This window comes from Pyrus communis, chromosome 4, assembly GCF_963583255.1.
Source record: "Pyrus communis chromosome 4, drPyrComm1.1, whole genome shotgun sequence".
Classification (NCBI taxonomy): Eukaryota; Viridiplantae; Streptophyta; class Magnoliopsida; order Rosales; family Rosaceae; genus Pyrus; species Pyrus communis.
Window position 1 is genome coordinate 8212948 of NC_084806.1, and position 24182 is coordinate 8237129.

The window sequence follows — 24182 nt, forward strand, 5'->3', positions numbered from 1 at the left end:
TCTCTGTGTGTTTCTGTCTCTCTGTCTCCCCCTTCCTTCTCCTTCTTCAGCTGAATTACAGTGAAATAAAAAAATAAAAAAATAGCTCTGATTTGAACTGTAGTTTTGCAATCATCATTTGGGTTTTTTGTTGCTATTTTCTCAACGCTGTTTTAGCTCTAGTTTTTACCATTTGTATGCGCAATGAGATTTCTGGGGTCAGCCAACATGAAGCTTTTGTGGGTTGTGGGGTTTATGGGGTTACTGTTTTGCAGAAGAACAGATGGAACTTTTATTAGGGAAGTGAATGTCACCCAGGAACAAGACCTGCATTATACAGAGAGTAATGTGTATGGCTATGCAGCTTATGGTTATGGGGTTTTCACCAGACCCTTGATGGTGGGTCTCACTCTCATCAATGGAGCTGCTGCCAAAGGAGCAGGTTCTCTTTTTTCACCCAAAAAAAAAAAAAGAGGAAAAAATAGTAGAATTTACATATTACTGTGTTTTTTCAGTGATTCAACAGTTTATCTTGGTGTGCATACCCCTTAATCCTTATGATTCTGTTTGTTTATTAAAGTTTGATTCTTTATCGAACGATTTGATGGATTCATTGGTAGTTGAAAGTAAAATCATCTGTTTCTTAGTTAAATGCTCATGTGGCCAATTCCAGGAAATGCAAGGAAAGGAAGTGATGCCTTGAGTCATATGATTAGTTTTCAAATAATGCATATGCTTGCGCAAAAAGAAGGACTAATCAGATATTCAATATTTCCCTGTGCAGTCTGCTTAGATGGAACATTACCTGCTTACCACATCCACCGCGGATACGGGTCAGGAGCAAACAGTTGGCTCATCCAGTTGGAGGTATGTCATAACTGAAGGAAATTACGACCGGTCATACTAACCGTTGGTACTTCTAGATGGATTTTTCATTCGTAACTGATCAAATTAGATTAACATCTAAAGTTCCTCGTTCGGCAAAGATGATTTGCACTTATTTTCCTCTTATATGTGTCTAAACGAGATATAGGAAATAGATCTTAGGAAGGAACTTATCAGATGCCGAATAGTCCTTCCTTGGTTAAACTTGTTTTATTGAGTGGCTTACCTGTAACATGTTAGGAGCTAAACTTCTTTGGTTAAACTTCTTTTATTGACAGGGAGGAGGATGGTGTGATACAATCAGAAATTGTGTCTATCGTAAGAAAACTCGTCGTGGTTCATCAGCATATATGGAGAAGCAGATACCATTTTCCGGGATATTGAGCAACAAGGCTGGAGAAAACCCTGGTAAGTTATATATCTGGCTGCGTCCTTTATTTCTATACACATAAAGCACTACTTGTCCTACATTTTCTTTCTGCAGTAACTGGTAATCTGACATTCTGGATGCAAAACAAACAATTGCAGACTTTTACAACTGGAACAGAGTTAAGGTTCGATATTGTGATGGTGCATCTTTCAGCGGTGACAGTCAAAATGAGGTCAGTTTGCTTAATTTCCAAACTCCAGAGGTACTAACTCAAATTTGATAAAGTTGCTGTATTACAATGGTTGTGATGTAACAGGTTCTTAAGATTTTTGTTGTTAAACAAGTTTTATGCGACCAAAGTTTGAAGAAAGCATCATTCTTATAGATGTAATGTACAGAGAGAAAAAATTGCAGATGTGAGTTAGGCTAGTTGGTTATTGTGGTGTGCATGTCGCCTTGCACTCAAGTTTGTATTCCCCTCCCGGTTAATTTGATTAGTTTAGAAAAATCGCTTTTCAATCATGTTTTTTCTCACTGCTTAAGGCCATGTGGTTGCAAGCCTTCCTCTTATATTTTTCCTTGAACATGTCACACTGCTACTGTTCTTTCAAAAGAATTTTCCACATTTAATTATGGATGACAAACAATTTTACGCAGGATTTCTTGATCATGTCCTCAATTAGTATGGTCATTTCCATCTTACAAATGAACTAATTTCTTGTTCTACCACTAATGCATGTATTGTTTTCTGGTTTAGCTTAATTACATTTTCATTATTTGTATACCGCTAACACTCTGGAGGAAATTCTTTTGGCTTCATCACTTACGAGTTATGACCGAAAAATTATGGCTTGTTTGGTTCTCAGGCTGCCCAATTGCATTTTCGAGGGCAACGTATCTGGAAAGCTGCTATGGAAGACTTGATGTCAAAGGGAATGGGCTATGCTAATCAGGTTGTTAATTTTTCGGAGACGATATAATTTTACTCTTGTATTAGTATTATACACTTTACTGTTGGATTTCTAGGCTCTTCTTTCTGGATGTTCTGCTGGTGGTGTTGCAACTGTACTCCACTGTGATGGATTTCGTGGAATGTTTCCCGCAACTACTAAAGTCAAGTGCCTCAGCGATGGTGGATTGTTTCTTGACGCGTAAGTATCCTTTCTTCAACAAATTTTGGCATGCCCGATACCTTTTGGTTCTTAGTCAGATAAATAACCATGTTATCTGAAATTGCAGAATTGATGTATCTGGTAGGCGCACTTTGAGAAGTATGTTTAGAAGAGTGGTTAGCCTACAGGTATATTACAATTTAAACTTTGATGTGGTTAGCCTACAAGCATGTGGATTGAAGCTTCTATGATTAACACACCGAAGACGTGCAATTTTTCATTGATCTGTGAACTCCTAAAATTTGTTCTGCTCGTTTGAACTTTGATGTGGGGAACTTTTTAAGATCATGTAGATACAATTATTTTGCAGGGGGTGCAAAAGAATCTCCCACGGAGTTGTACCATTCGCCTCAACCCGACTTTGGTAATCGCCTCAACCCAATTTTAGAATGAGGCTTCCCTTCTGTTTTTAGTCTTGATTATTAACTTCGTCGTTCAAATTTCAGTGCTTTTTCCCCCAGCACTTAATTGCAAGTGTCAAGACTCCCCTTTTTCTGGTCAATGCAGCTTATGATACATGGCAGGTGCGTTCATATATAATTTCTCATCCTCGCGTTCCTTTCTGATTCATATGGTGAACGAGACCTTATACCTTGCAGTAGAATCGTGATACGCTGACGAGTGAATGATTAATTTAAATGTTATTCTCCTTCAATCAGATCCAGGCCAGTTTAGCTCCACGAACAGCAGACCCTAATGGCCATTGGCATGCATGCACAAACAATAATGCAAATTGTGCTGCATGGCAAATTAAGTTTTTGCAAGGTGACCTCATTAGTTTGATTATGCTTTGTGTTCCGGATGATGATTTAGTTACATGCTCAATGCTTTGTGTTTCGGAACTGAATTCAATTATCTCTTTTCTTTCTTCAACAAATTATTAGGTTTCCGGAATCAGATGCTCAAAGCTGTAAGCGGATTCTCGAGGGCCGGTAAAAATGGTTTGTTCATAAATTCTTGCTTTTCTCATTGCCAGACCGAGAGACAAGACACCTGGTTTTCTCAAAATCCTCCCCTTATTGGAAATAAGGTATGTCCTCTTCCACTTTAAACTCGGATAAAGAAACAAATATCTATGGATTTGCAGTCGTTTCATTTTCACATTATTTTGTCACACTGGAGTCTGTCTTGATCTCATATGCCATCAATTATCTGCAGGGGATAGCAAAATCAGTTGGAAACTGGTATTTCGATCGGTATAGTATCAAAGCTATTGATTGTCCGTACCCTTGTGACAAGACCTGCCATAATCTGGTGTTTAAGTGAATTTCTGTATTTCATCTCTATTTATGTCTTCTCTCCCCAATTTATATAGCCAAGGGCATGTAATGTAACATGTACCGTTTGAAATGAGTCATTGCTGTGAAGCTCGAAGAGCGATCAGCATGTCCAGGTATCGTTTTTTATAATCCAACATATAAACGGAATAATCTTTGATTAAATTTCAGTTACATATTTTGCCAACATCTAGTTGACAAAGATGCGATCAATTTCTCGAATGAAATTCATCCAAAAAATTATTTTTCATGAGAAATACATGGTACAAAGGGAGAAGACAGAAGTTCATCAAAACTTACGTACTAGCTGGTTGAGTGTTCATATCAAACTAAGTGATGCACAAATGCCATATGTGGCTGGAGAATCGAAGGCTGTGATTCACATTCATCGGAATTGATCTCTAAAAAATTTCTAAATATATTCACCCATAACAACCTAAAAGAACTCCTTTATGGTTGTCTGCTTTTACTTAACTGATCCTTGCTTTTGTTCAATACCTTCGCCTACTTTTGGCCTTGTGTTCATAAGAATCTGAAATTGAGACAGAGATTTCAAATTCGACCATTAGAAAGAGTTATACGATTTGTAAACCGCAATGTGGATGTAATACTACTCAACCAACAGTAACAGAAGCCTCACCTTTCGAAGCATGGCGTTTTCATTAACAACCGTAGATATCTTCTCTTCCAACTTTAAATTCCTATCCTCCAATTCTTTGGCTCTTGATTCCAGATCGTTGACGTAAATCTTCTTCCTCTCCCGGGCTTGTTGAGCAGACACCCTGTTCCTTAGCAGTCTGTAAGTTTGAATACACAAGTTTTGATCAGTTTTAATTAATTGGAAATGGATATTTGTTATGAAATCATGTCAAGCTGCAACCTGATAATGTCACTACACATGATTTCAATGAGCCTTGTAAACTGACTTAAGAACCAAGAAATTTGGACAAATTAGAGATAAATTGAGGTTTTGAGCAATGTCGAACTAAAAAAATTCCACTTCAGCTAATTTCCATTCAAAATTTAACAAGTTTCAATCTGACTGGTAGGTGTAAGCTCGGTCTCTTTACGCATAATAGCGAATAAGAGAGTTCAAATCTAACAAAGATGGCCAAAAACAACCGGACATATTGCAGCAAAATCTTTCAAATGCGAGGTAGAACTTGATTAAGAATAAACGGAAATTTCCGAGGGAGGGTTTTGGGAGGAAGATTGAATTATGGAAGTAACAACGATTTGGCACATGGACTAGACAAATATTTGTGCATGCATACTTCTACACTATATCACATGAAATTGAATGTGGATGCAAGTTGGGCTGCTGCCACTGGTAATGGGCATGCTAGCAAGAAACGATGATGGCTTGTTTGTGGCGGCGAGAAAGTTGAAGATCAAGGCGCCGCAGCAGAGGCAATGGCAATTTTATACGGCTGCGAACTTGCCAGTTCGATGGGTATGGAAATGATTATTGTTTGGGTCTGACTCGAAGGAAAATCTTTCTTGCTTGTTGGATGCCTCAATAACTGGCAGCTGGGAGGCCTTTCCCACATTGGTCTAAATCATGCGGCTTGGGGAGTCCTTTCAGGCTTGTTGTTGGTCTTGGGTTCCAAGATCTACCAAGGCAGCGGACCGGTTGGCATCGAAAAGCAATACGGAGATGAGCGATTCCACTTGAATTAACTGACCTCCATCTTCATTGGTTCATGTTCTAAACAATGATGGGTTACCTTATCCTTCCTAATTTCTTGTAATCGGTAGTGAAGTGGGCGATGTTTTAGCTTTTGTTGCAGTGTCTTTTACCTATGTACCCTCCTTCATTACTTTATTTATGTCTTTATTTTCCTGTTGCTTGCTTCTCTGTGGGCTTCTTTTGTACTCTTGGCTTTTGCTCTATTTTTGCACTCTATTTTTCTCCTCTGCACTTCTTTTTTCTCTTTTTACATTTTTTAGCCTTTGAATGGAATATAAATAATAAGAAAAACGATTGAAGAGAACATATGAATATGTGAAAATCACTTACTGAACAACGTATCTGACTTCAAATGGGCCTAATAAGCATTTTCATGTAACTAATTCTGGGCCTCAATCTTATACTGAGATCCTTAATGAATAATATTATCAATTGGACCATACTCGTAAGACTTATGGGATTGGGCTATTTGGAAAAACTGAAATGAATTTGCAATGGCCCCATGTATGGACAGCCAGAGAAGTTGTGTTTCAACTATGGGCTTACTTTGAGAGCTAGACTGAGATCTAACTAGGGCAACATGATTCATGAGCATATCGACGCCATGCCAGATTACCAGACTTGGAATTCAGCAAAAATGGAGAAAACTTACCTATCACGTGACCAGATATGAGAGAGAGAGAGAGAGAGAGGGTATTGAAGTCGTTGCATCTAATTCTTCCTCGCCAACATGGATAACACCAGAGAGAACTTGTCATACAAGTGGAGATAAAAGTTTGTCGAGCATTGAGCGCTGCAAACACAAGAAGATATATCGCGGGTAAGACATCAGATTTTCTTGTGAAATTGACCAAACATGTTTGCCAATTGACAGGACAACTGGACAAGAGCCTTTCCAAGTTACCAATTGCAAAGGGGATGAACTTGTTGCGGTATAGCCCTCAAGAAGAGATTTTTCAATGCGATCAAAATACGAGGTGGTACGACATGTGTCGCTATATAAAAAGTGAGATATGTGTGTTAAAATGTTAATAACTTAAAAGATAAAATTTCCCATCATTTATATAAAAACATGTGGTGTACTACCCGTATTCTGGTCACAATGCAAAATTTCTCGCCCACAAGAGCGACTCTGCAAATCTAAACCCTAAGGCACAGGTAGGTCAATATTAATTAAGAAAAGATTGATCACTTGCATTTCTTTTGGGCAATTGTAAAATGTGGTCATAATATAAGATAGATATGAAGCAATTAAAGGCCAGGAAGGGGGTGGGTGGTCCATGCATTCTAAAATTTGTTGAGAAAACAAAAGGTGCATGGAGGGGGATCTGTCTCTCCACATGCCCTTGGGTCAGTTCAACAAGGGTTTCTTGGCCCTACCCGGCTTTCTGTCTATCCCCTTCCTTACACAAGTTTTTGGACTTTGCTTTTATATCCATCCTCTCCTCTCCTCTCAGTCCTCACTCCCAAACAATAATATGCGCACAAATGTTTTGCATGTTTTCTTCTCTCATGTCGTATTCAATTTGAGTCGTGGGGGAAAGCACACTCAGATTTTCTTGATTTTATATATTAATCATACTGGAATAATGTTAAATGTGATAAGCTTGAATTAACTGATTGCAATCATATCTTTCTCATTCATTACATGATCAGTCTCGAAATGAAAAAGAAACACATAATTAATAATTGAGTAAATACTCCCCAAATCCTCACATTTATTTAGAACGCTAAAAATTGAGTCTTGATCCACTCATTTTCCTCATTTATTTGGAATACAAAAAATTGAGTCTTATCCATCCATCCATCCATCCATCCCTGAATACAACCAGCTTCATAGTAAGTCGGTTTTGTTTATCTGTTCGTAGTTAGGCTGGCAAGTGGCAAGCCAATTAACAACTTCACATTCTATGTTGCAGAAGAATATTTGGTTGCTTTCAACTCAAAAGATGGTTGTTGATTAACACTTTATCATATATATTATTTAATCTGAAACACTTGAGGTTGATCATTCTCTCTGAAGACAACTAATTAAACATTTGAAAAATAGTACTTTGAGGAGGGGGGTGGGGCGGGGCTTGTGGGTGGGTTGATTGATTGATGATTTTGGTGTAGCACGTTTGTAGATTGGTATTTGGTATGCACGTATGAATCGTTCTTTTAAATATTACAGACACTTTCTTGGTTTATTGCGTGTAGAAGTCATTTTTTTTTATTTATAAATTACAATTGTCGCGTAGGTAAAAATAACTTATAAATTCTGATTTTCTTCTATCAGGAGAAATAACGCCTTATATATAAAGAGCCGAACATTTTCTTATAGATACACCTGAAATACCAAATCTAAAAAGGGGATTTGTTCGTGCCACCATGTATACATAGAAGAAAGGATGTTGAATATTTGAAATATTACTCTTTTATGAAAGATTATATATGCTTATTTTAAAATTTAAAATTTTAATACATTGAGGGTGGGAGGAATGAGTTGTCTTTTGGGATTAATGTGATAATACAATCCCATACTACTAGTAATAACCAATATTAATTTCCCTGCATACATCATACATGCCATGACGAGCTCATATGGCCATCTCTCTGTCAAGTGCTTTTCTAAATATATAGTATACATGCTTTTTATCCTTTCTTCAGTCATTTCCCTTTGCCTCTCTGTTTCTTCAAACTCAAATTCCAAAGCAAAAGCACTCATTGCAAAGCAAAAGCACTTCTCCTTCTTCTTTTTCTTCTTGATTCTCCTCCCATAGCCATGTCTACTGAGGCTGCTGTAGTACCTGTGCCTGCTGATGATCAGGTAAACCTGCTTAAATTCCACAACTTAATTTGCTAGCTCTTTCTTTAATTAGATGTTGTCACCTCCCAATACGGATACCTTGTCACGACTTCACTTCAGTCACAAGCCAGTCCTTTGGAACCCTCAAATGAAAATTCTTGTAGAATCGAGTTCTATGGTTACACAGTTTTGTTTGCGATTCTCTGTGGTTTCAGTTGTTAATTAGTGGTGAAAACATCTTGAACTTTTGCTTTAAAGCTGTATGAAGACCAACACCCTTCCACAACATATAAACATCTATGATTGTTTAGTGATATTTGGATGCTTAGGGGTAATAATTATGTGTTTATATCTAGGGAATTTAGATTCTTTGGTTTATCATTTTTGGCAGTTCAATTGCTCATCATCTTCAACTGATGTAAAATCCACTGGTCTATCTTCACACGTTGTTTTCTCCTTAAGCACCCTTTCTTCGCCTCTTGATTCTCTTTTGATTTATTCAATCTGACAGGTAGTAAAATAGATAGAAGTTCATGGGGCATGGGGTAAAAAGGGTGCAGAAATCACTGCCCTAAATAATATATAAGCGTGTGATTCCACTACTAATAATATTGAAGCCTTTTGTAATAAAATTTCACACCTAATGTGCCAGTAGTGGTAATATACAAGTCAGAAATAATATCAGCGTGATTTATAGTGGACCGGTGATTTGTCTCTCTGAAATCTTTGACACCAAATTCATCATTAACTAAGGTTGTAGAAACAGTTTTTCTTAGATATGCTTGATGTTGTTTTACCAATCTGTTATTATGATTTAAAATTAATAGCTGAGATCATTTTGAGTTATGGCAGCCAATTGTGGAAAAAGTTCATGAAGAAACACATGAGGTTAAGGAGAGTGATAGTCCTCCTCCACCCAAACCTGATGAGAAAAAGGATGCAAAGGAAGATCTTGTAGCAGAGAACTCTGGTTCAGAGGTCTCTGCAACCAAGGTTGAAGAAACACCAGTGGATAACGAGAACCAGACCGAGACTCCTGTCGTTGTTGAGGCTGAGAAGGTTGATGATGTTCCGGTCGAAGTAGTCTCGGAAGAGATTGAAAGTTCTGATAAGGAGCCAGAGAAATCGTCCACAAAAGAATCAGCTAGTGAAACAGTTGAAGCAGTTGAAAATGTACCAGTGGAGAAACCAGCAGCTGAGTCAGTTGACGATAATCCGGTTGAGAAAATAGAAAGCGAAGCAGTTGAGAAAGAAGCAGAGAAGGCAGAAGCCGTTGTAGCAAATGAGAAGTCAGCTAGTGAAAAAGCAGAAGCAGTTGAGAAAGAAGCAGATGAGAAGCTGTCTAGAGAAGAAGCTGAAGAAGTGGATGAGAAAAAGCCAGTGGAGAATGTATCATTTGAGGAAGTTGTGAAAGAAGCAGAGAAGGAAGAAACTATTGAAGCAGTTGAGAAAGAAGACAAAAAGACGGAAGCAACTGAAGAAGGAGGTGAGCAAAAGCCAGTGGAGAATGTAGCGACTGAAGAAGTTGAGAAAGAAGTAGATGAGCAAAAGCCAGTGCAGATTGTAGCAACTGAAGAAGTTGAGAAAGAAGCAGAGAAGGATCAAACTATCGAGGTAGTTGGGAAAGAACCCGAAAAGACCGAAGCAACTGAAGCAGCTGATGAGAAGAAACCAGACATCGAAGCAGTTGAGAAACAGATAGATGATGAGAAGCCAAGGGTTGAAGCTTCTGAAGCTAATACCTCAACCGAAGAAGCAGCTGGTCAGTCGGCGGAGGCGCCTTGTGAAACGCCTCTTGTCAAAGATTCAGACACTGTAAGTGTAGTGGAGGGCAAGCAACATGAACAGCTAAAAGATTTATTAGAGATGGAGAGAAATGTTGAGAAGGAACTCAAGAATGAAGAAAATGCTGCCACTTCTAGCTCTGCCTCAACCATTGAGGAAGCACAAAAAAATGAGAAAGAAGCCGAGAAAGATACTGCAGTTCCTGATGTACAAAAGCCAGTTGCTGAGAACACCGAAAAAGAAGCAGGCGAAAATGCTGCAGAGAAGGATGAGGAGAAGAAGATTGTGAAAACAGAACAAGAAACTGAAGAGAATGTTGAGAAGACTGATCAAAATGCTGCACAAGTTGCCGATAGAGAATTAGTCGCCGTGAAAGAGGTAGCATCGGAGAAAGAAGAAGAGTACACGGACATTAAAGAGAATGACGTTGTTGTTGCGCCTTCTTCTGCCATTGTTGAACCCGAAAGTAAGTTGGAGAAAACCGAAGAAGCGAAAACTGAGACTGCTGCCGAGAGACTTGAGGCCTCCAAAGAGGAGGCGAAGCAAGATGTTTCAGTAAAAGCACAAAAGCAGTCAGGTGGGATCATTTCGAAGGTGAAGCAGTCCATTGTGAAGGTGAAGAAAGCGATAATTGGGAAATCTCCAAGCTCAAAAGTGCTTTCCCCGGCACCAGAAGTCAAAGCAGATGAACAAGTCAGTGTCAAGTAGTTCTTTTGGGCAGAAGAAGGATAGTTTTTTATGGATTTTTATTCACTGTGTAGTTGGTTTTTTTGGTGTTTCCCCATGAGGGCAGAGACCATGCGTTTTGCTTTGTGTGGGATTTGCAATGATTTTTTTTTCTTTATTCTTTTAGTTCTTTGGGCAGGAAAAAGATAGTTTTTATTGATTTTTATTACTTATGGTTGTTTTGGTGAGTCTTTTGTGTGAAATTTAATTGAACGTTATATTAATTTGTATATTACATTTTTAAAGTTGTAATGATTTGTAGCTTACATCAACTACATTAGTTATAGTCTTTTTTTTTTTTTTTTTTTTTTTTTTTTGGCGAGAAAAAACACATTGTGACATCATATGGTCAATTAAGGAAAATCAAACGATAACCTTAAAGCATCAGAATTTGTAATCCACTGAGGAAAACCTCAAGTCATATTAAATAATAATATAAATAACAAAATCAAAGTAAAGATAAAACTATTTTACAAACTACCTCAACCCTTAGCATGGTTAAGAAGCCTAATTGAAAGCAACATACAAAAAATAACAAAACTTTTAAAAATACCCTCAAAACTCAACGTTTTAAACTAAGAGACAATATCCTTAAAAGCCGTATATCATAAAAAGTAGCATATTTGACTCTTCTTACTATTCTCTTTGAATTAACGACCTATATTGAGAGAGCAATTTACATGACAAAACCACACTACTACCGTGAAGTTTGTGACAAGGTCTTCTCATATCAAAGCTTTAGAGCCCAAATTTACAAAAGATCTTGTTTCCAGGCTTACAGTTACACCTGCCAAATTGCTGCTTAATTCTATCATTATTAAACATATACAACCCTTCTCTTTGATCACATGTATATTGAACAACTACTTAACCGGGCCACATTGAAAGTAATCCTAAGAATAGGGTTGTAAGTGAGTTGAGCCCAACTGTAAATCGCCGACAGAAGCTGCTGATAAGTTTTACGAGCCGAGCATATGAAAGTTCAAGTTTGGCTTCCTTCTTATAGAGCCAAATTAAGCTTAGCTTATTTCTTTTTTCTTTCACGAACTGAACTTCGACTAGTGAAGGGCGAGCTAAACCCGCAAACTCGAACTATTTCGTGCGGATTTACAACCCTATCCAAAAACACATTGAGCTTTCTTTGTGAATTGGGCTAAAAGCCTAAAACGAGTTCTGCTTGGGCTGACCCCAGGTGAGCTGAGCTCCTGAGAACTGCAAATCCATTTTTTCTTTCTTTGGGTCCAAACCTGATTCATGTTTTTTCTTAATGCACTAAACATCAATTTGTTTTCACATTTCTCATTTTACTTACACATTGATCGAGGAGTTTCAAGAATTTAAGCATGGGCTGCCACACCATCTGAGACGAACAAAAAGAAAGTAAACTAAGTTAAAAGTAATAGGATTACATATGCAACCTCTGCCAGTTAGACGACCAATGTTTCCACTACTATACACTTAAGTTTGAATTTTAAACTTTTAAATTAGAAGAATTCAAAATATATAACGTCCTGTCGTAATTGGAAGGAATAGGAGCGATGATATAGTTGTGATTTGTAGAATAAATCAGGAAAAGGTCTCCTGACAAAGAATATATGCATTAAGAAAACACCACAAAGCAAAGGCTAGAAAAGGGATCGTGTTCGTGCCCCCACTTCAGCGATGCAGTAAGTAAACCAGCCACGGGAAGGAGACATGCGTAGGTGGGGTAACTCAACTCAAATAATACCTTGCTATATTTGACCGAGAACGAAAAGGAGGACTAGAAAAAGAAGTGAGATTAACCTCTATGTATATCTAGATTAGTAGGAATTGGGGTGATTAAATGAATAATTAGCAATGACATAAAACACACAGAATACAGCTTGGAATTGGACGAGAGAATAAAGTTGCAAAGAAAAGAGAGGGGTTATTCGGTGCCTCAGTTGCCCATGCATGACCTTTATTGGGTTTATAAATTGTGGGAGCTTAAAGAAGGAAAGAAATGGATAAGAAAATGACATTTTGTAGGTGACTATGGGGGCAGTGGTAATTAGATGTTGGGAGCTTTGGCCAAGGCCAGCTTGGAACAAATTGAAAGTGAGAGAGTAGCTACCTCACTATAAATGGTGATCTGCTCGAAAATACTTGGCTCTATATATATAAAAAAGATATTAATTTTTCTTGTAAAAAATAAAAAAGAATCATTTATTACTAACGAATCTCAACTTGATACATTTTTTTTTTAAAGAAAATTTGGTTTTAGTTAATATATGGTGAGTTGCCATGGTATATGGAATTTAAAAGCATTTTTCATATAGAAACACTTAACTCCTATATTTATAAATGAGTCGAATCACAATTAGATATGTATTTTTTTGGGTATCTTTTTAGTGATTGGTTGTATGTATGTATCAGATTGTGATTAACAGCTAAGAAGAAATGCAAAAGCAAAGCAATATTAATATAAAATATGTATGTATTTATATATTTATTATATGTATACACTATAGACGTATGCATGCTTGAGATGTACACAAAGTGATTAACATGAAGATCAATGTCATTGAAGTAAGATAAAGATATGTATGGCAGAAGCACTGTGTGCCAGGCGGAAGCAACATAGGGGGAACAACCTTTTTCTCATACCCCTCCTTGTTTGCTACAACCCCAAATCTTCTATCCCTCACTCACTCTTCCTTTGGACCCTAAACCTTTCTTCAGGACCAAGCTTGCCTAGCTGTCCCCCACCCACCCCAAAATAAATAAACAAATTAAATTTAGGTGCCCCTTACTTGCCAGAACCATCCCAAATTTGAAGGGGGAAGGGGGTTTTTGGGGCGTGAATCTAACTCCACTCGTTTTTGAGATCAAGACTTGCACTTCCCGTCTGTGACATGTATATGATGCAAACAATTTAATACATTTAGATAAACTGTGACTTTGTGAATGATTTCCTTGGTCACATCAATAAATAGCCTATGACTTAGATAAAAAGATCACATTGTTGGATTGTTGGAACAAAACAAGATATATAATTGAAATGTTTTTTGTAACGCATGACTGATTTGCTCAAACCAGGTAAGAACGATTGTTGGAAATATGTTAGGTCGTTGATAATGATGATGCATATGTGGTCATTGTTAGGGCATATATGTACATGTACATGTATAAAAGATCTGGAAGGAGCTGTGCTAAAGTCAATCATGTATGATACTATCATAGTCTTTCATCTATAGCAATTGTGGAGCCTCCAAGTGCTAGCGTAACACGTGATTGGCACTTACATGCACTCTATTTGTTTCGAGATTGTACACCTTAATCAAAGTTCTTGTGCTCAAATGAGTGATTTCTAGACCGTTGCTTAGGTTATATGAGTTATGTTAATTGAATTCTCATCCACACTAATAAAAGAAAATCTCATGAGTATGAACAATTAGGTCACGGCCGGCACCTCTCAAATTAATGGGATGATTACAAAAACATGATAACTGGTCATGCATGTGTGTGAGGGCTAAAATTGAAACAATGATTTGTGGAAGGATGTATTGATCTTAAAATAATTAATTTATATATGTTACTCGTTTCACATAACAAATCCTATATTCTTCTGCACGTGTATTAGATGCTCATGTAGTGCATGTATTTCTGCATTAGTTTTTGCAAAAGAGAGAGAGAGAGAGAGAGAGAGAGAGAGAGAGAGAGAGAGAGAGAGAGAGAGAGAGAGAGAGAGAGAGAATGGTGGGTTTATAGGCGTTGGATGCGGAATTTAGTTGATTGCATGTTTGATAAAGTTGGGTTCACGTCTTGGCTTTTGAGAGACGTAGTCTTGGTCTCTTGGATTAATTCAAAAGTCTTTGAACTCAAGCAATTTATCAAACACCTCAATCGAACCTCCTACGACTTTTGAACTTTTTATAACTTTAAAACCCTCATGTTCCATCTTTGTCTCCCCTCATCCCCTCTCTCACTCTTTTTGCTTTAATCTCCCCTTAACCTTATCTTTTACTTCTTGCATTATTACACCAACCGATACCAAATGGCACACGTGTCGCTCTAATCAAATAGAATCTAATACAATAATATCATCAAACATCTGACTATTATCATGCGTACATATGACGTTGATATTAATGAGTCTTTTGAATCTACAAACTTTCATATTTCATATATCAAAATGTTTAATGAGTCAAGAAAAATTTTACGTTCAATTTTATGTTAAATAGTATGTCATGTGAGAAATATAATTAAAGTTGCCAACAAGAAATTAATAAATTGAAGGGGGTAGATTTTTGTCTGATGGGTGGTGGGTAAGCAATCACTTCACTTTATTATACACATAATACATATATTAATTAACTAATTTGTTGTTATCATTATTAATATCTTACAGAATTTTTAGGGTGGCTCATCACCATGAGCCTATGCCTGAGAAGGAGTAATGTGAAGGGAACAAGGTATGTGCATGGCCGCTGAAGGCTATCCCAAAAGACCTGTTAACAAAATTATATATTTACTATGTGTGTTTAATCATAAAATAAAATATGATTAGTAACAAATCGTAAAAGATAATTTAAAAATAAAAAAAAGGGAGAAAAAGGGCAAGAAGGCAGATCAGCTGCTCTCCAAAGACGAGATTGTTACTTTTATTAACTGTTTGTTTGTCTCCACTAGGCACTAATTAAGCAAACTGCCTTTGCTTCCTCATCTTTCCTTCATATTGTTTTTTTATTCTTATTTCTGATAAAGGGCTAGGGTTCTTAGAGAATAAAGAAACAGTTGTCTGCCCCATCAAATTCCTTGGTTTGGTTGGTCCATTGTGTCTGGATAAAGCTCTAGATTAATATTTTATAAGCTCTTAAATTTGTTTAACATAGTTTCTAATACACAATTATTATTGAGAAGGGAGACATTAACCAATCCAAGTATGTCTAAGTTGTCTATGGCCCTATATATGGATGTCATCATTTAACTACAAAAGATTATCGCATGATACTGAAACACTGTCACGATATATAATAAGTTAATATGTATACAACGATTTTATATTTGGATACAATTGTTTTATATTCCCCTTTCTGTATTACCTTGAATTAATTATACCATTTAACAATATTTCAGTAACACACAATAATTTCTCAATCCGATCGACACCCTTCATTCTAAACCTTCTGTAAAAAGAACATCTAGGACCTAGAGCTGCTTTAGAGGAAAAAAAAGACCTAAAAATTTCTCTCTGTCATTCACTTATGTACTCACAACCGTACAGCAGAAGAGCCCCTGCAGCCGTTGAATTAATTGAACATTTCTCCTTGACAGCAAACTGAGTAGCACACAGGAATTAATTAAAAGCCTCTGTATGCATATTCAATTTGATTGGGGGCTTTCAACAAATTGTTCAATCTGGAAGTGGGACATTGAATGTGATTAAATTAACATTTTATCTACTCTCCAACTTTATAATCAAAGAGGGCCTGCATGCAATTTAATTGCCAAGCATGCATGGTTAATTACACAGAAACATGACCAGAAATAAAAAAGAAAAAGGAGAAAAGATTTCACTTTTGGGGAAGATGGTCAGTACATTACACAGGACCAGAATAAATAGATAGACAAGTATTATACATTAGGTAAAAGGAGATTAAATTAAATTTGATTCCTTTAAGTTAATTGAATACTTGAGAACTTTTTCCACCTGTTAGAGCCTGAGTAGGTTATTTGGTTTTAAATAAAAATTTAATTCAGGTACCAAACTATTTGGTATATTTTTAGGTGTCATTCGTTTAATATTTCTCACAAAGACATAAGATTCTCATATTATGAATTTATTAACTTGACATTGGCTTTATATGATGTGAGAGTTGTCCAAATTAGGCAACTGCATTGAAGGTTTTTTTTTAATTAGAGAAATGAATCCACGTGGGATATGGTGCATGGACATGGTGGGACACCCTTGTAACAAAACATATCAAACTGACTAGTCTTTTGTTTGGGATTTGGCTACATCTCTTTTCCGGTGTAGTTGTGTGTGTATATATATTATGCACATAGATTCATGGCCTGAGATAGCGGCTTTTTATATATTTTCACTTTGAAGTTTCTCAACACATCTGAGTAGAAAATGGGAAGAAAAGCTGCAGCTCATTCATCATCTTCTTCAATAGATAGCAGCAACCATCCTGATCATCATCTTCCCAGCCCTACTGCTTCATCATCTTCTTCCTCTCTTTCTCGGAAAATCAATGGAAATTACTGCAATAGCCTCAGCATCACCAGAACAGATTTGAGCACTGATCTGAGACTTGGCCTCAGCATCTCTCCTTCTCATCACAGTGACTTGTCTTCCACTTCAACCCCAAGGTATGTATGAAAACCCACCCCAATGCACCATTCTTTTTTTTTCCTTTTCTGACGAGCAAAAAGTCCTCATCTCGGTTGGCTTTTGTGGTTTACACACACACACACACACATATAAATATATAAACTAATATATATGTATGTATATATGTTATGACTGAAAGTTGATGACATTTTTTCAGGGAGCAAGCACTGATAAACTGGCCGCCAATCAAATCTATCTTGAGGAGCACACTTGCAGGGAGAGCAGCAGACAACAGGCGCCATCCCTCCTTATTTGTGAAGGTCTACCTGGAGGGCATTCCAATTGGTAGAAAATTGAATTTGTTTGACCACGATGGTTATTCTGCTTTGATTTCATCTCTTTGCCTCATGTTCAAGACTACCATTCTATGTGAGTTCATTTTTTTCTAAAATTAACAAATTTATATAGGACCACCAGTCTATGAGATCAAATCATATTTGGGTTTCCTTTTTATTTATGTATTTTAATTTGGGCACTATTTTTTGGGAGCAGGTCCCGAGAATAATCATGTTCATTCGGACAAATATCATGTGTTAACTTATGAAGATCAGGAAGGGGACTGGATGCTGGTTGGAGATGTGCCTTGGGAGTAAGTACGCATAACCCTAGGACTGCTGGTTCGGTAACCAAATAACGAAATGGTTATCCAACGGGCGTTTAATAACTCTATTTCCATTACCAACCTCTCCTCCGTTTTTCATAATACTTGTGTCCTAACGTTGTGTGTCTCATATTTTGGCTTTGAAACACAGGATATTCTTGACCACAGTGAAAAGGTTGAAGATCACTAGAGCAGACAGATGTTAGTTGAATTATATTTTGGTCATTCTCAGATAAATCATTTTTGTCTTAGTGGTGGTTTATAACTTGTTAATTACTCAAAAGAAATCAGATTTAATACATATTTTGGCTACATCCAATCTTGTGTACATTATCAAATATATAACAGTTGCATTTTCTCTTCTTTTTTCATAATCTTATTAAGGGGAGGGGAGAGAGTTCGAAACTATTACTATAATATAGGGTAAGGGAGGAGTTTCAAATTCGGGATGTATGGGGAGAAACACAAAACCCTATCTACTGGGATATTGGACCACATGCTATAATCTAATTTAATTTTCAAAGAGAAAAATTTAAACTTGAATGAAAAAAGAATATATTTAAGCCCAGCTTAGTACACCTGTGTCTGGATATTGTATTTTGTACTTCTTGTTTTTCTCAGAAGCATCTTCAAAATCCACATCAAACCCACTTATTCCAGAAGTAGAGGTGAAGGAAAACATGGGGCTTTTGAAATATTGCTACGAGGGTAGAAAATTTGCTAATATAGGACCATACTTGGTCTTTATTTTTCCTTGTGCACTTCCTTTTTTTCTCTTCTGTGCTTTTCGCGTTGTTAGGTGGGAATTGTGTGGTTTAAAGTCCCTTGTGATCACAACAAGATTGTTGCCTTTTAGTTCCCGTGATGAAGAATTATAATTAGCAACTATGTTCCTCATCAAAGACCTGACTTGCATGCTACACGTGTTAGTGAGTTTAGACGTGCACGCCATCATGCTCATGATTCCTATCGTTTTGATTGCAGAAATTAACTTGGATTAATTCACAAATAGATGATAAAGTTATAAGCATATAATTTTGATCTTAATAATAATGTTAAGAGGTGGAAACTTTGACCACCCAATTTCTTGAAACGTGGGGGTGGTGTCTCAAAAATTACTAGGAAGCTAAACCTTATTTTTCGTAGTCTCAACGGCTAAAGAGAGCTTAAAGTTTGTTGTCCACAACACCCTTTTATTTATTCTTGTTATATTCTTGGCAGGCCAACTTAGATGAACCAACCACTAGGTTACGTTATACATCATGAGCAGTACTAAGGGGCCTAAATTGATAATCAGAGAAAAATGGCAAATGACAAATGGGGCAATGATCTTCCTTATTGATTAAAATTGTGTGACCACCCAGGGAATTATAAAAGTTTAATTAGCTACCAAGTCATCCTCATCAATGATGTCATGTTGGAAATCTATCCAAGGTCTAGAGTGCCACTGTACATGTTAGGTACCCCAATCCTTACCGGTTCAACCCCAATCAACAATGTAACAAGCAAACCATACCAGCTCGAATCATCACTTGAAAACTTATGTTCTCGTTTCATAACTATGTCTCTTATCACGTAACTAGTCATTTAAGCGATAGAAAAAGAGGTATGGAACAAAGGCTATACGCAAGCTATTCCCTTGCTATGGGCAGAATTTGAACATCAAGAGATGTGAATTTGGTGGGTTACAATAGAGAGTCAATATAGTTGGAAAAGTGTTAGGTTATACACCTGTTTTTACCTTTCACATTTTTTTTTTCAATTTTTTGTTGTAGGGTCGAATATATTGAAGAAGATTAAATGATATAAATTAACATGAAATGTGTAGGAGGTAAAAAGAGATATGTGGATAGCACCACCCAAGTTACAAATAGAGAGTGAACACAATTTCATACGTTAAATTATTGCCCTGTTGGACTTTATGGGGCCATGATCTTCCAGTCACTAATTTGGATTCAGTTCAAAGATAATTTATGAAGAAAAACGCATTGAAAATTTGTATTTTAAAAGTCCAAGAAATAAATGTGCAGATATCATGCCAATTGGTTAAGTTGGTGTGTCCGTTCCCTTCTACTCAAGTTTTAATCTCCTTTCAATAAAAAAAGTTCTAATCACCCTCTTGGTAAATTAGAATTGTTTAGAATATTGCACTTTTAAAAAGAAAACTCAACAAAAAATACAAGTTTGTTTATTTAGTTAGTATTTGGCTTGCACATAATAGAAAAGAATTAAACTCAAGTGGTGAATTGTCCTAATAGCTAAAACATTATTTTTTAACCCATTGCGTCTCAAGTTCAATTCCTCTCCTTTCTCCTTAGTGTAATTTAATGTAAAACACCGCTTGTAATTTTTTTTTCCCCTACCTTTTGTTCCATAAAATGTTGATCCACAACAGGCGGGAGGGAGCCAGAAAAAAAAAAAAAAAAACTGGCAGGTAGGACCGCATTGGCCCAATCCAATCAATTGTTGGGTTAATGGATCATAAGACATCGAGTTAAAACGTACCCGCAACTTAACAAACCCGTCAATAAAAAATCAAGGAAGAACGCATCTGGAAGGGTATTTTCGGGAAACAAAACAAAAGCAGAAGGAATCTCGGAAATTCAATAAACTGAAGAAACAAAAAAAAAAAAAAAAAAAAAAAATGGTGGAAGGAGGGAGAAAGAGAGGAGAAAGCCATGAAAGGCCAGCCGTCGGCTTCCTCCAGAGGCCCTGTCAAGTTCAGAATGTGAGTTTCTTACTTCTTCTTGCTCTAATTTTTTCGAATTCTCTGAAGTTTTTGCTTTTCGTCTTCAATTTCCTGGAAAAATAAATTATTTTGCATGGAAAAGATGAAAAATTTCCCGGTAAGTTTTGATTGTGTTGACAAATTTCACACTGGGGCAGGCCAACAGCTCAGAATTTCGTACCAATTCGCTTGGACCTCGACATCGACGGCCAAAGGTTCATAGACTGCTTCACTTGGAACCCATCTGGTATTTCTCTGGATTTTTCTAAATTTTGGTTTTTGTTTGTGTTTTTTATTTCAAATTTTGAAACTTGGGTTTTGATGTTTGGTGGTTTTGGTGACAGACCCTGACTCGGAGATTGTGGTGTTTGCGAGGAGGACAGCAAAAGACTTGAAGCTTCCTCCGGGTTTCATTACAGTCATTGCTTCTGCCATTCAGGTTGGCATTTCAACTTCGTCAAATATTTTCCCATCAAATTTTGTATTAAATGCTTAATGTTGATAGCTTATGACTATGTTGTCTGGTGTCAGTCACAAATTGTTGAATTTCGATCACTTGAGGGGCAAGACATGTACAGCGGAGAGAGGATTGTTCCGATTAAGGTTATCTTTTATCGTATTATGACATGAAAATCCACAATTGAAAGTGACAACCTTTCCATGTATTTTTTTCTTGTTGACACTGCTGTTGTGACGATGTTGTTCTACTTTCAGCTTGATCTTTGAGTGAACCGCACTGTCATTAGGGACCAGTTTCTATGGGTAAGCTTCGAGAGTTCTTGTTTCATCTTATCATTTCAATGCATCCTGCTCTTACTCATGGGTTTTGTCTATGTTTGGTGGATTTCAAGACTCGAACAACTTCGAAACTGATCACAAAGAGTTTGCTAAAACCTTCTGCGCAGATTTAGGTATTCAAGACCCTGAAGTTGGTGTAAGTCATCACACTCAGAGTTTTTTTAATTTTAAAATGATTGCAATTTTGGGGAACGCAGTTAATTTGGGCAAAGGCTTTTGGTTTGTGTCAAATTTGGAATGTTGATATTTTTCTGTTTGCTAAAAGAAGTAATTCTTCTTTTGCAGCCGGCAATTGCCTTTTCAATTAGAGAACAACTGTATGAGGTTCGATTTTGTTGCTTCTTTGATTTACTATGTGTTTATGCTACCTTACATGAGAAATTTTGCAAATCATGTGAATGAACATTTTAACCTGTACCCACTTACTACGGTCCTTTTGTATTTCATCTTGTAGATTGTAGTTCAAAATGTAGCTTCAGTAAGAGAAACCAGAATAAGCAAGAAGGGACGCCGTGGAGTTGAGTATACTCCAGTCAGGTTTGTGTTTTTACAGAAATGAAAGTTTTTCCCCTTTTCCTAGCTGTTGTGCACAATTAGTTTAATTAAGATAGGAAGAGAGTAAATGGTAAAGCCTACATGCTAGTATATAATTTATGTGTGATTAATTCGCCTTTCTGGCTCTCTCTCTCTCTCTCTCAGTAAAGTCAGTAGTACTGGATTGGACCTGGTGAAGTTATTTGGTCACAGATCTAGTGTTGTTTGGTATGTCTCTTACCCACTATGTTTTTGAAATTTTTTTCCGCTGAAATTGGAAAGTTTCATGGTCTATGTTGTTAAATAAACTAAATTACTGCAGTTATGTTCATTGATTTTTATGCATGTATTGTGGCACTTTTTTGTAGGCACCTCTTTCTCATAAGTTGCTCTTCTTGTTTTGGCAATAGTTTCTAGGGGAATTCTTTTCAGATTCAACCTGGTAATTAGTTACTTCACTAGGGTACAGAGTCTACAGACAACCTTTTACTGGTCTCCCAAAGACCAAGATCATATATTTTCTATATCTTCTTTTGCCCTTAATCCTCCTGGAATCACTACACTGTTGAACTGTAATTTTCTTACTTATCAACCTAACTCACAATCACCAGTTCACTCCTGTCTTGATCTACTTCAAGGAGGAAAATGCTTGACAACAAAGACTATGGCCTCCATTCTTTACCTATAGAATGATTTGGTCGTCCCGCATAGAAACGGGAAAGGGAACTAAGGCTTGTTTGATAACCATTTCATTTTTTGTTTTTAGTTTTCACCTTTTTGTTAGGACTAGGAGTAGGAAATACATGGGAGAAAAAGAGGGATGGAGGGTGTTGGGAACTCGAAGGAAGTGGAAGAATTGTGCACTAGAAGAGTACTCAAATGAAAACTAAAAACTGAACAATTTTAGTAGGTTTCTTTTTCTAATTTTTGTTGCATTCTCCTTCATTTCTCTCTCCTCCCGCCCTCCTCCCTCCATTTTTTTTCATTCCTCATTCCTCCATATGCATTTCCTCCATCTCAATCAAGAAAGAATAAAAACTACATATGAAATGGTTATCAAACAAACCTTTCGTTGAATACTTTGTTTCCGTGTGAATGTTAACCTATCCAAGGCACATACAGATGCTAAATTCCTACACGCTGCCAAATTCACTCTCTTAAAGTGAGGAAGACAGGGCAAGGTTGTACTGAATTTCTCAATCAATATTAAGAGTTTGCCCACTGATAGCGGCCCCTATATTATGTGTCAGTATCAAGGGTTTATTCACCCTCCAGCTTCAGAACATCATTTTACCGAACTACAACCCTCTGATTGATATGATTGAGTTCAGTACCTTGTGTGTAACATTTTTTCTAGTTGATAGAGTTGTTAGAAAAAGTGAAAATTACTGATAGTGGTTTGCCACTTTGCTCCCAAATGTATCAGGAAAAGAAAGGAGCGGTATGTATACAAGACCATCGTTGGTCTTCTATCAACCGTGGAAGTGGAGGCCCTTGAAGCCAAAGAAGAAAGGATTGCTTGATGAATTAAAACAGCTATGATGGTTTAATTTTAGTTGTGTAGGGCACCTGTAAGAGATTAGATTCTGAATTATGTTACTGATGATAGGGTACTGTAGTTGACTCGCTAGATCAGGTGTCTGTCTGAATTCTATACATAGTGAAACTTGGCTAGTCATTTTGACACTAATAGTAGTTCTTCAAGTTCATTGCTCAAACCCGGCAAAGTGCCGTCCGTACATGTGGAATTCTTCCTTACAACACCGTGGTATACAACCGACCTCTCAAATCCGCTTGTCACGTGATCAGCGCGTTAAGAGTTGCATGTGAGAGGTCAGTTGTATTCAACGGTTGCAGGTATTCTCACACTCTTAATTGTGTAATAGGATGCTTACAACAACCACCGACTTAACTGTATTATTATCTTAACCAACCTCACCCAATCCTAGTTACCAAAATAACCTCGCAACAGAGTGTTGATGATTCTGCTAATTAACAAAATCTAGGGACAAAAGTTGAAACTTACCACCCTATATATATATTATTCATAGAAGTATTTAGGGCTGGAAAAAATTCCCAAAAATCCCAAACCAAACCGAAAAAATCCCAAACCCAAACTATCCCAAACTTTGGTAATCCCCTACTGAAAAATATTGAAATATTTGGTATGGGATTGGTTTCCAGATTTCATTTGTTCAAGAATCTTGAAATCTTCTTTTCCTTTTGCTTCGTATTTCCCACACTACCAAAGAACAAAGTGTGCAGAAAAGAAAACTGCAATATGTATTATATATTATTAAAATAATCAAAGTGTGTAGAAAAGTACATGACTGTTGTGTGCTGTCTAAATTACTACCAAGCAAACTGCAAACTGCAAACATAGCCTATTATATAATATTAAAATAAGTAAAGTTTGCAGAAAGATGTCTAAAGACTCAGACTCTTTAGACAAAGTGTCTCTCCCATCTTTGCCTTCTCCAAAGTTTCA

At 36.8% G+C, this 24182-nt stretch overlaps 3 protein-coding genes and 1 pseudogene across 3 annotated transcripts; all 4 read left to right on the forward strand.

Annotated features, from left to right (window-relative positions):
- On the forward strand, positions 1–3870 carry LOC137731705 (pectin acetylesterase 10-like). The gene is made up of 12 exons (XM_068470892.1): positions 1–421; positions 764–846; positions 1143–1272; positions 1393–1466; positions 2101–2187; positions 2261–2385; positions 2474–2534; positions 2717–2770; positions 2853–2930; positions 3066–3171; positions 3291–3436; positions 3565–3870. The coding sequence occupies exons 1-12, from the start codon at positions 184–186 to the stop codon at positions 3670–3672; spliced, it is 1290 nt and encodes a 429-aa protein (XP_068326993.1). The 5' UTR covers positions 1–183; the 3' UTR covers positions 3673–3870.
- Positions 3871–8037: 4167 nt separating this feature from the next.
- On the forward strand, positions 8038–10902 carry LOC137732073 (uncharacterized). The gene is made up of 2 exons (XM_068471370.1): positions 8038–8182; positions 9014–10902. The coding sequence occupies exons 1-2, from the start codon at positions 8138–8140 to the stop codon at positions 10652–10654; spliced, it is 1686 nt and encodes a 561-aa protein (XP_068327471.1). The 5' UTR covers positions 8038–8137; the 3' UTR covers positions 10655–10902.
- Positions 10903–16691: 5789 nt separating this feature from the next.
- LOC137730568 (auxin-responsive protein IAA31-like) lies at positions 16692–17936 on the forward strand. Its single transcript, XM_068469551.1, has 4 exons — positions 16692–17011; positions 17191–17402; positions 17526–17622; positions 17786–17936. The coding sequence occupies exons 1-4, from the start codon at positions 16773–16775 to the stop codon at positions 17838–17840; spliced, it is 603 nt and encodes a 200-aa protein (XP_068325652.1). The 5' UTR covers positions 16692–16772; the 3' UTR covers positions 17841–17936.
- A 2319-nt stretch (positions 17937–20255) lies between these two features.
- On the forward strand, positions 20256–23504 carry LOC137732188 (chromatin structure-remodeling complex protein BSH-like; annotated as a pseudogene).
- Positions 23505–24182: the final 678 nt, after the last annotated feature.

What these genes read in the sequence shown, in the direction of transcription:
- LOC137732073 (XM_068471370.1), top strand. Translation starts at nt 8,138, where the DNA reads ATGTCTACTGAGGCTGCTGTAGTACCTGTGCCTGCTGATGATCAG. An exon ending in CTGTGCCTGCTGATGATCAG is followed by an intron (nt 8,183 to 9,013) that starts GTAAACCTGCTT and finishes GAGTTATGGCAG; the next exon opens with CCAATTGTGGAAAAAGTTCA.
- LOC137731705 (XM_068470892.1), top strand. Translation starts at nt 184, where the DNA reads ATGAGATTTCTGGGGTCAGCCAACATGAAGCTTTTGTGGGTTGTGGGG. An exon ending in CAGCTTATGATACATGGCAG is followed by an intron (nt 2,931 to 3,065) that starts GTGCGTTCATAT and finishes TCCTTCAATCAG; the next exon opens with ATCCAGGCCAGTTTAGCTCC. An exon ending in GCAAATTAAGTTTTTGCAAG is followed by an intron (nt 3,172 to 3,290) that starts GTGACCTCATTA and finishes ACAAATTATTAG; the next exon opens with GTTTCCGGAATCAGATGCTC.
- LOC137730568 (XM_068469551.1), top strand. Translation starts at nt 16,773, where the DNA reads ATGGGAAGAAAAGCTGCAGCTCATTCATCATCTTCTTCAATAGATAGC. An exon ending in GTTCAAGACTACCATTCTAT is followed by an intron (nt 17,403 to 17,525) that starts GTGAGTTCATTT and finishes TTTTGGGAGCAG; the next exon opens with GTCCCGAGAATAATCATGTT. An exon ending in GTTGGAGATGTGCCTTGGGA is followed by an intron (nt 17,623 to 17,785) that starts GTAAGTACGCAT and finishes TTTGAAACACAG; the next exon opens with GATATTCTTGACCACAGTGA.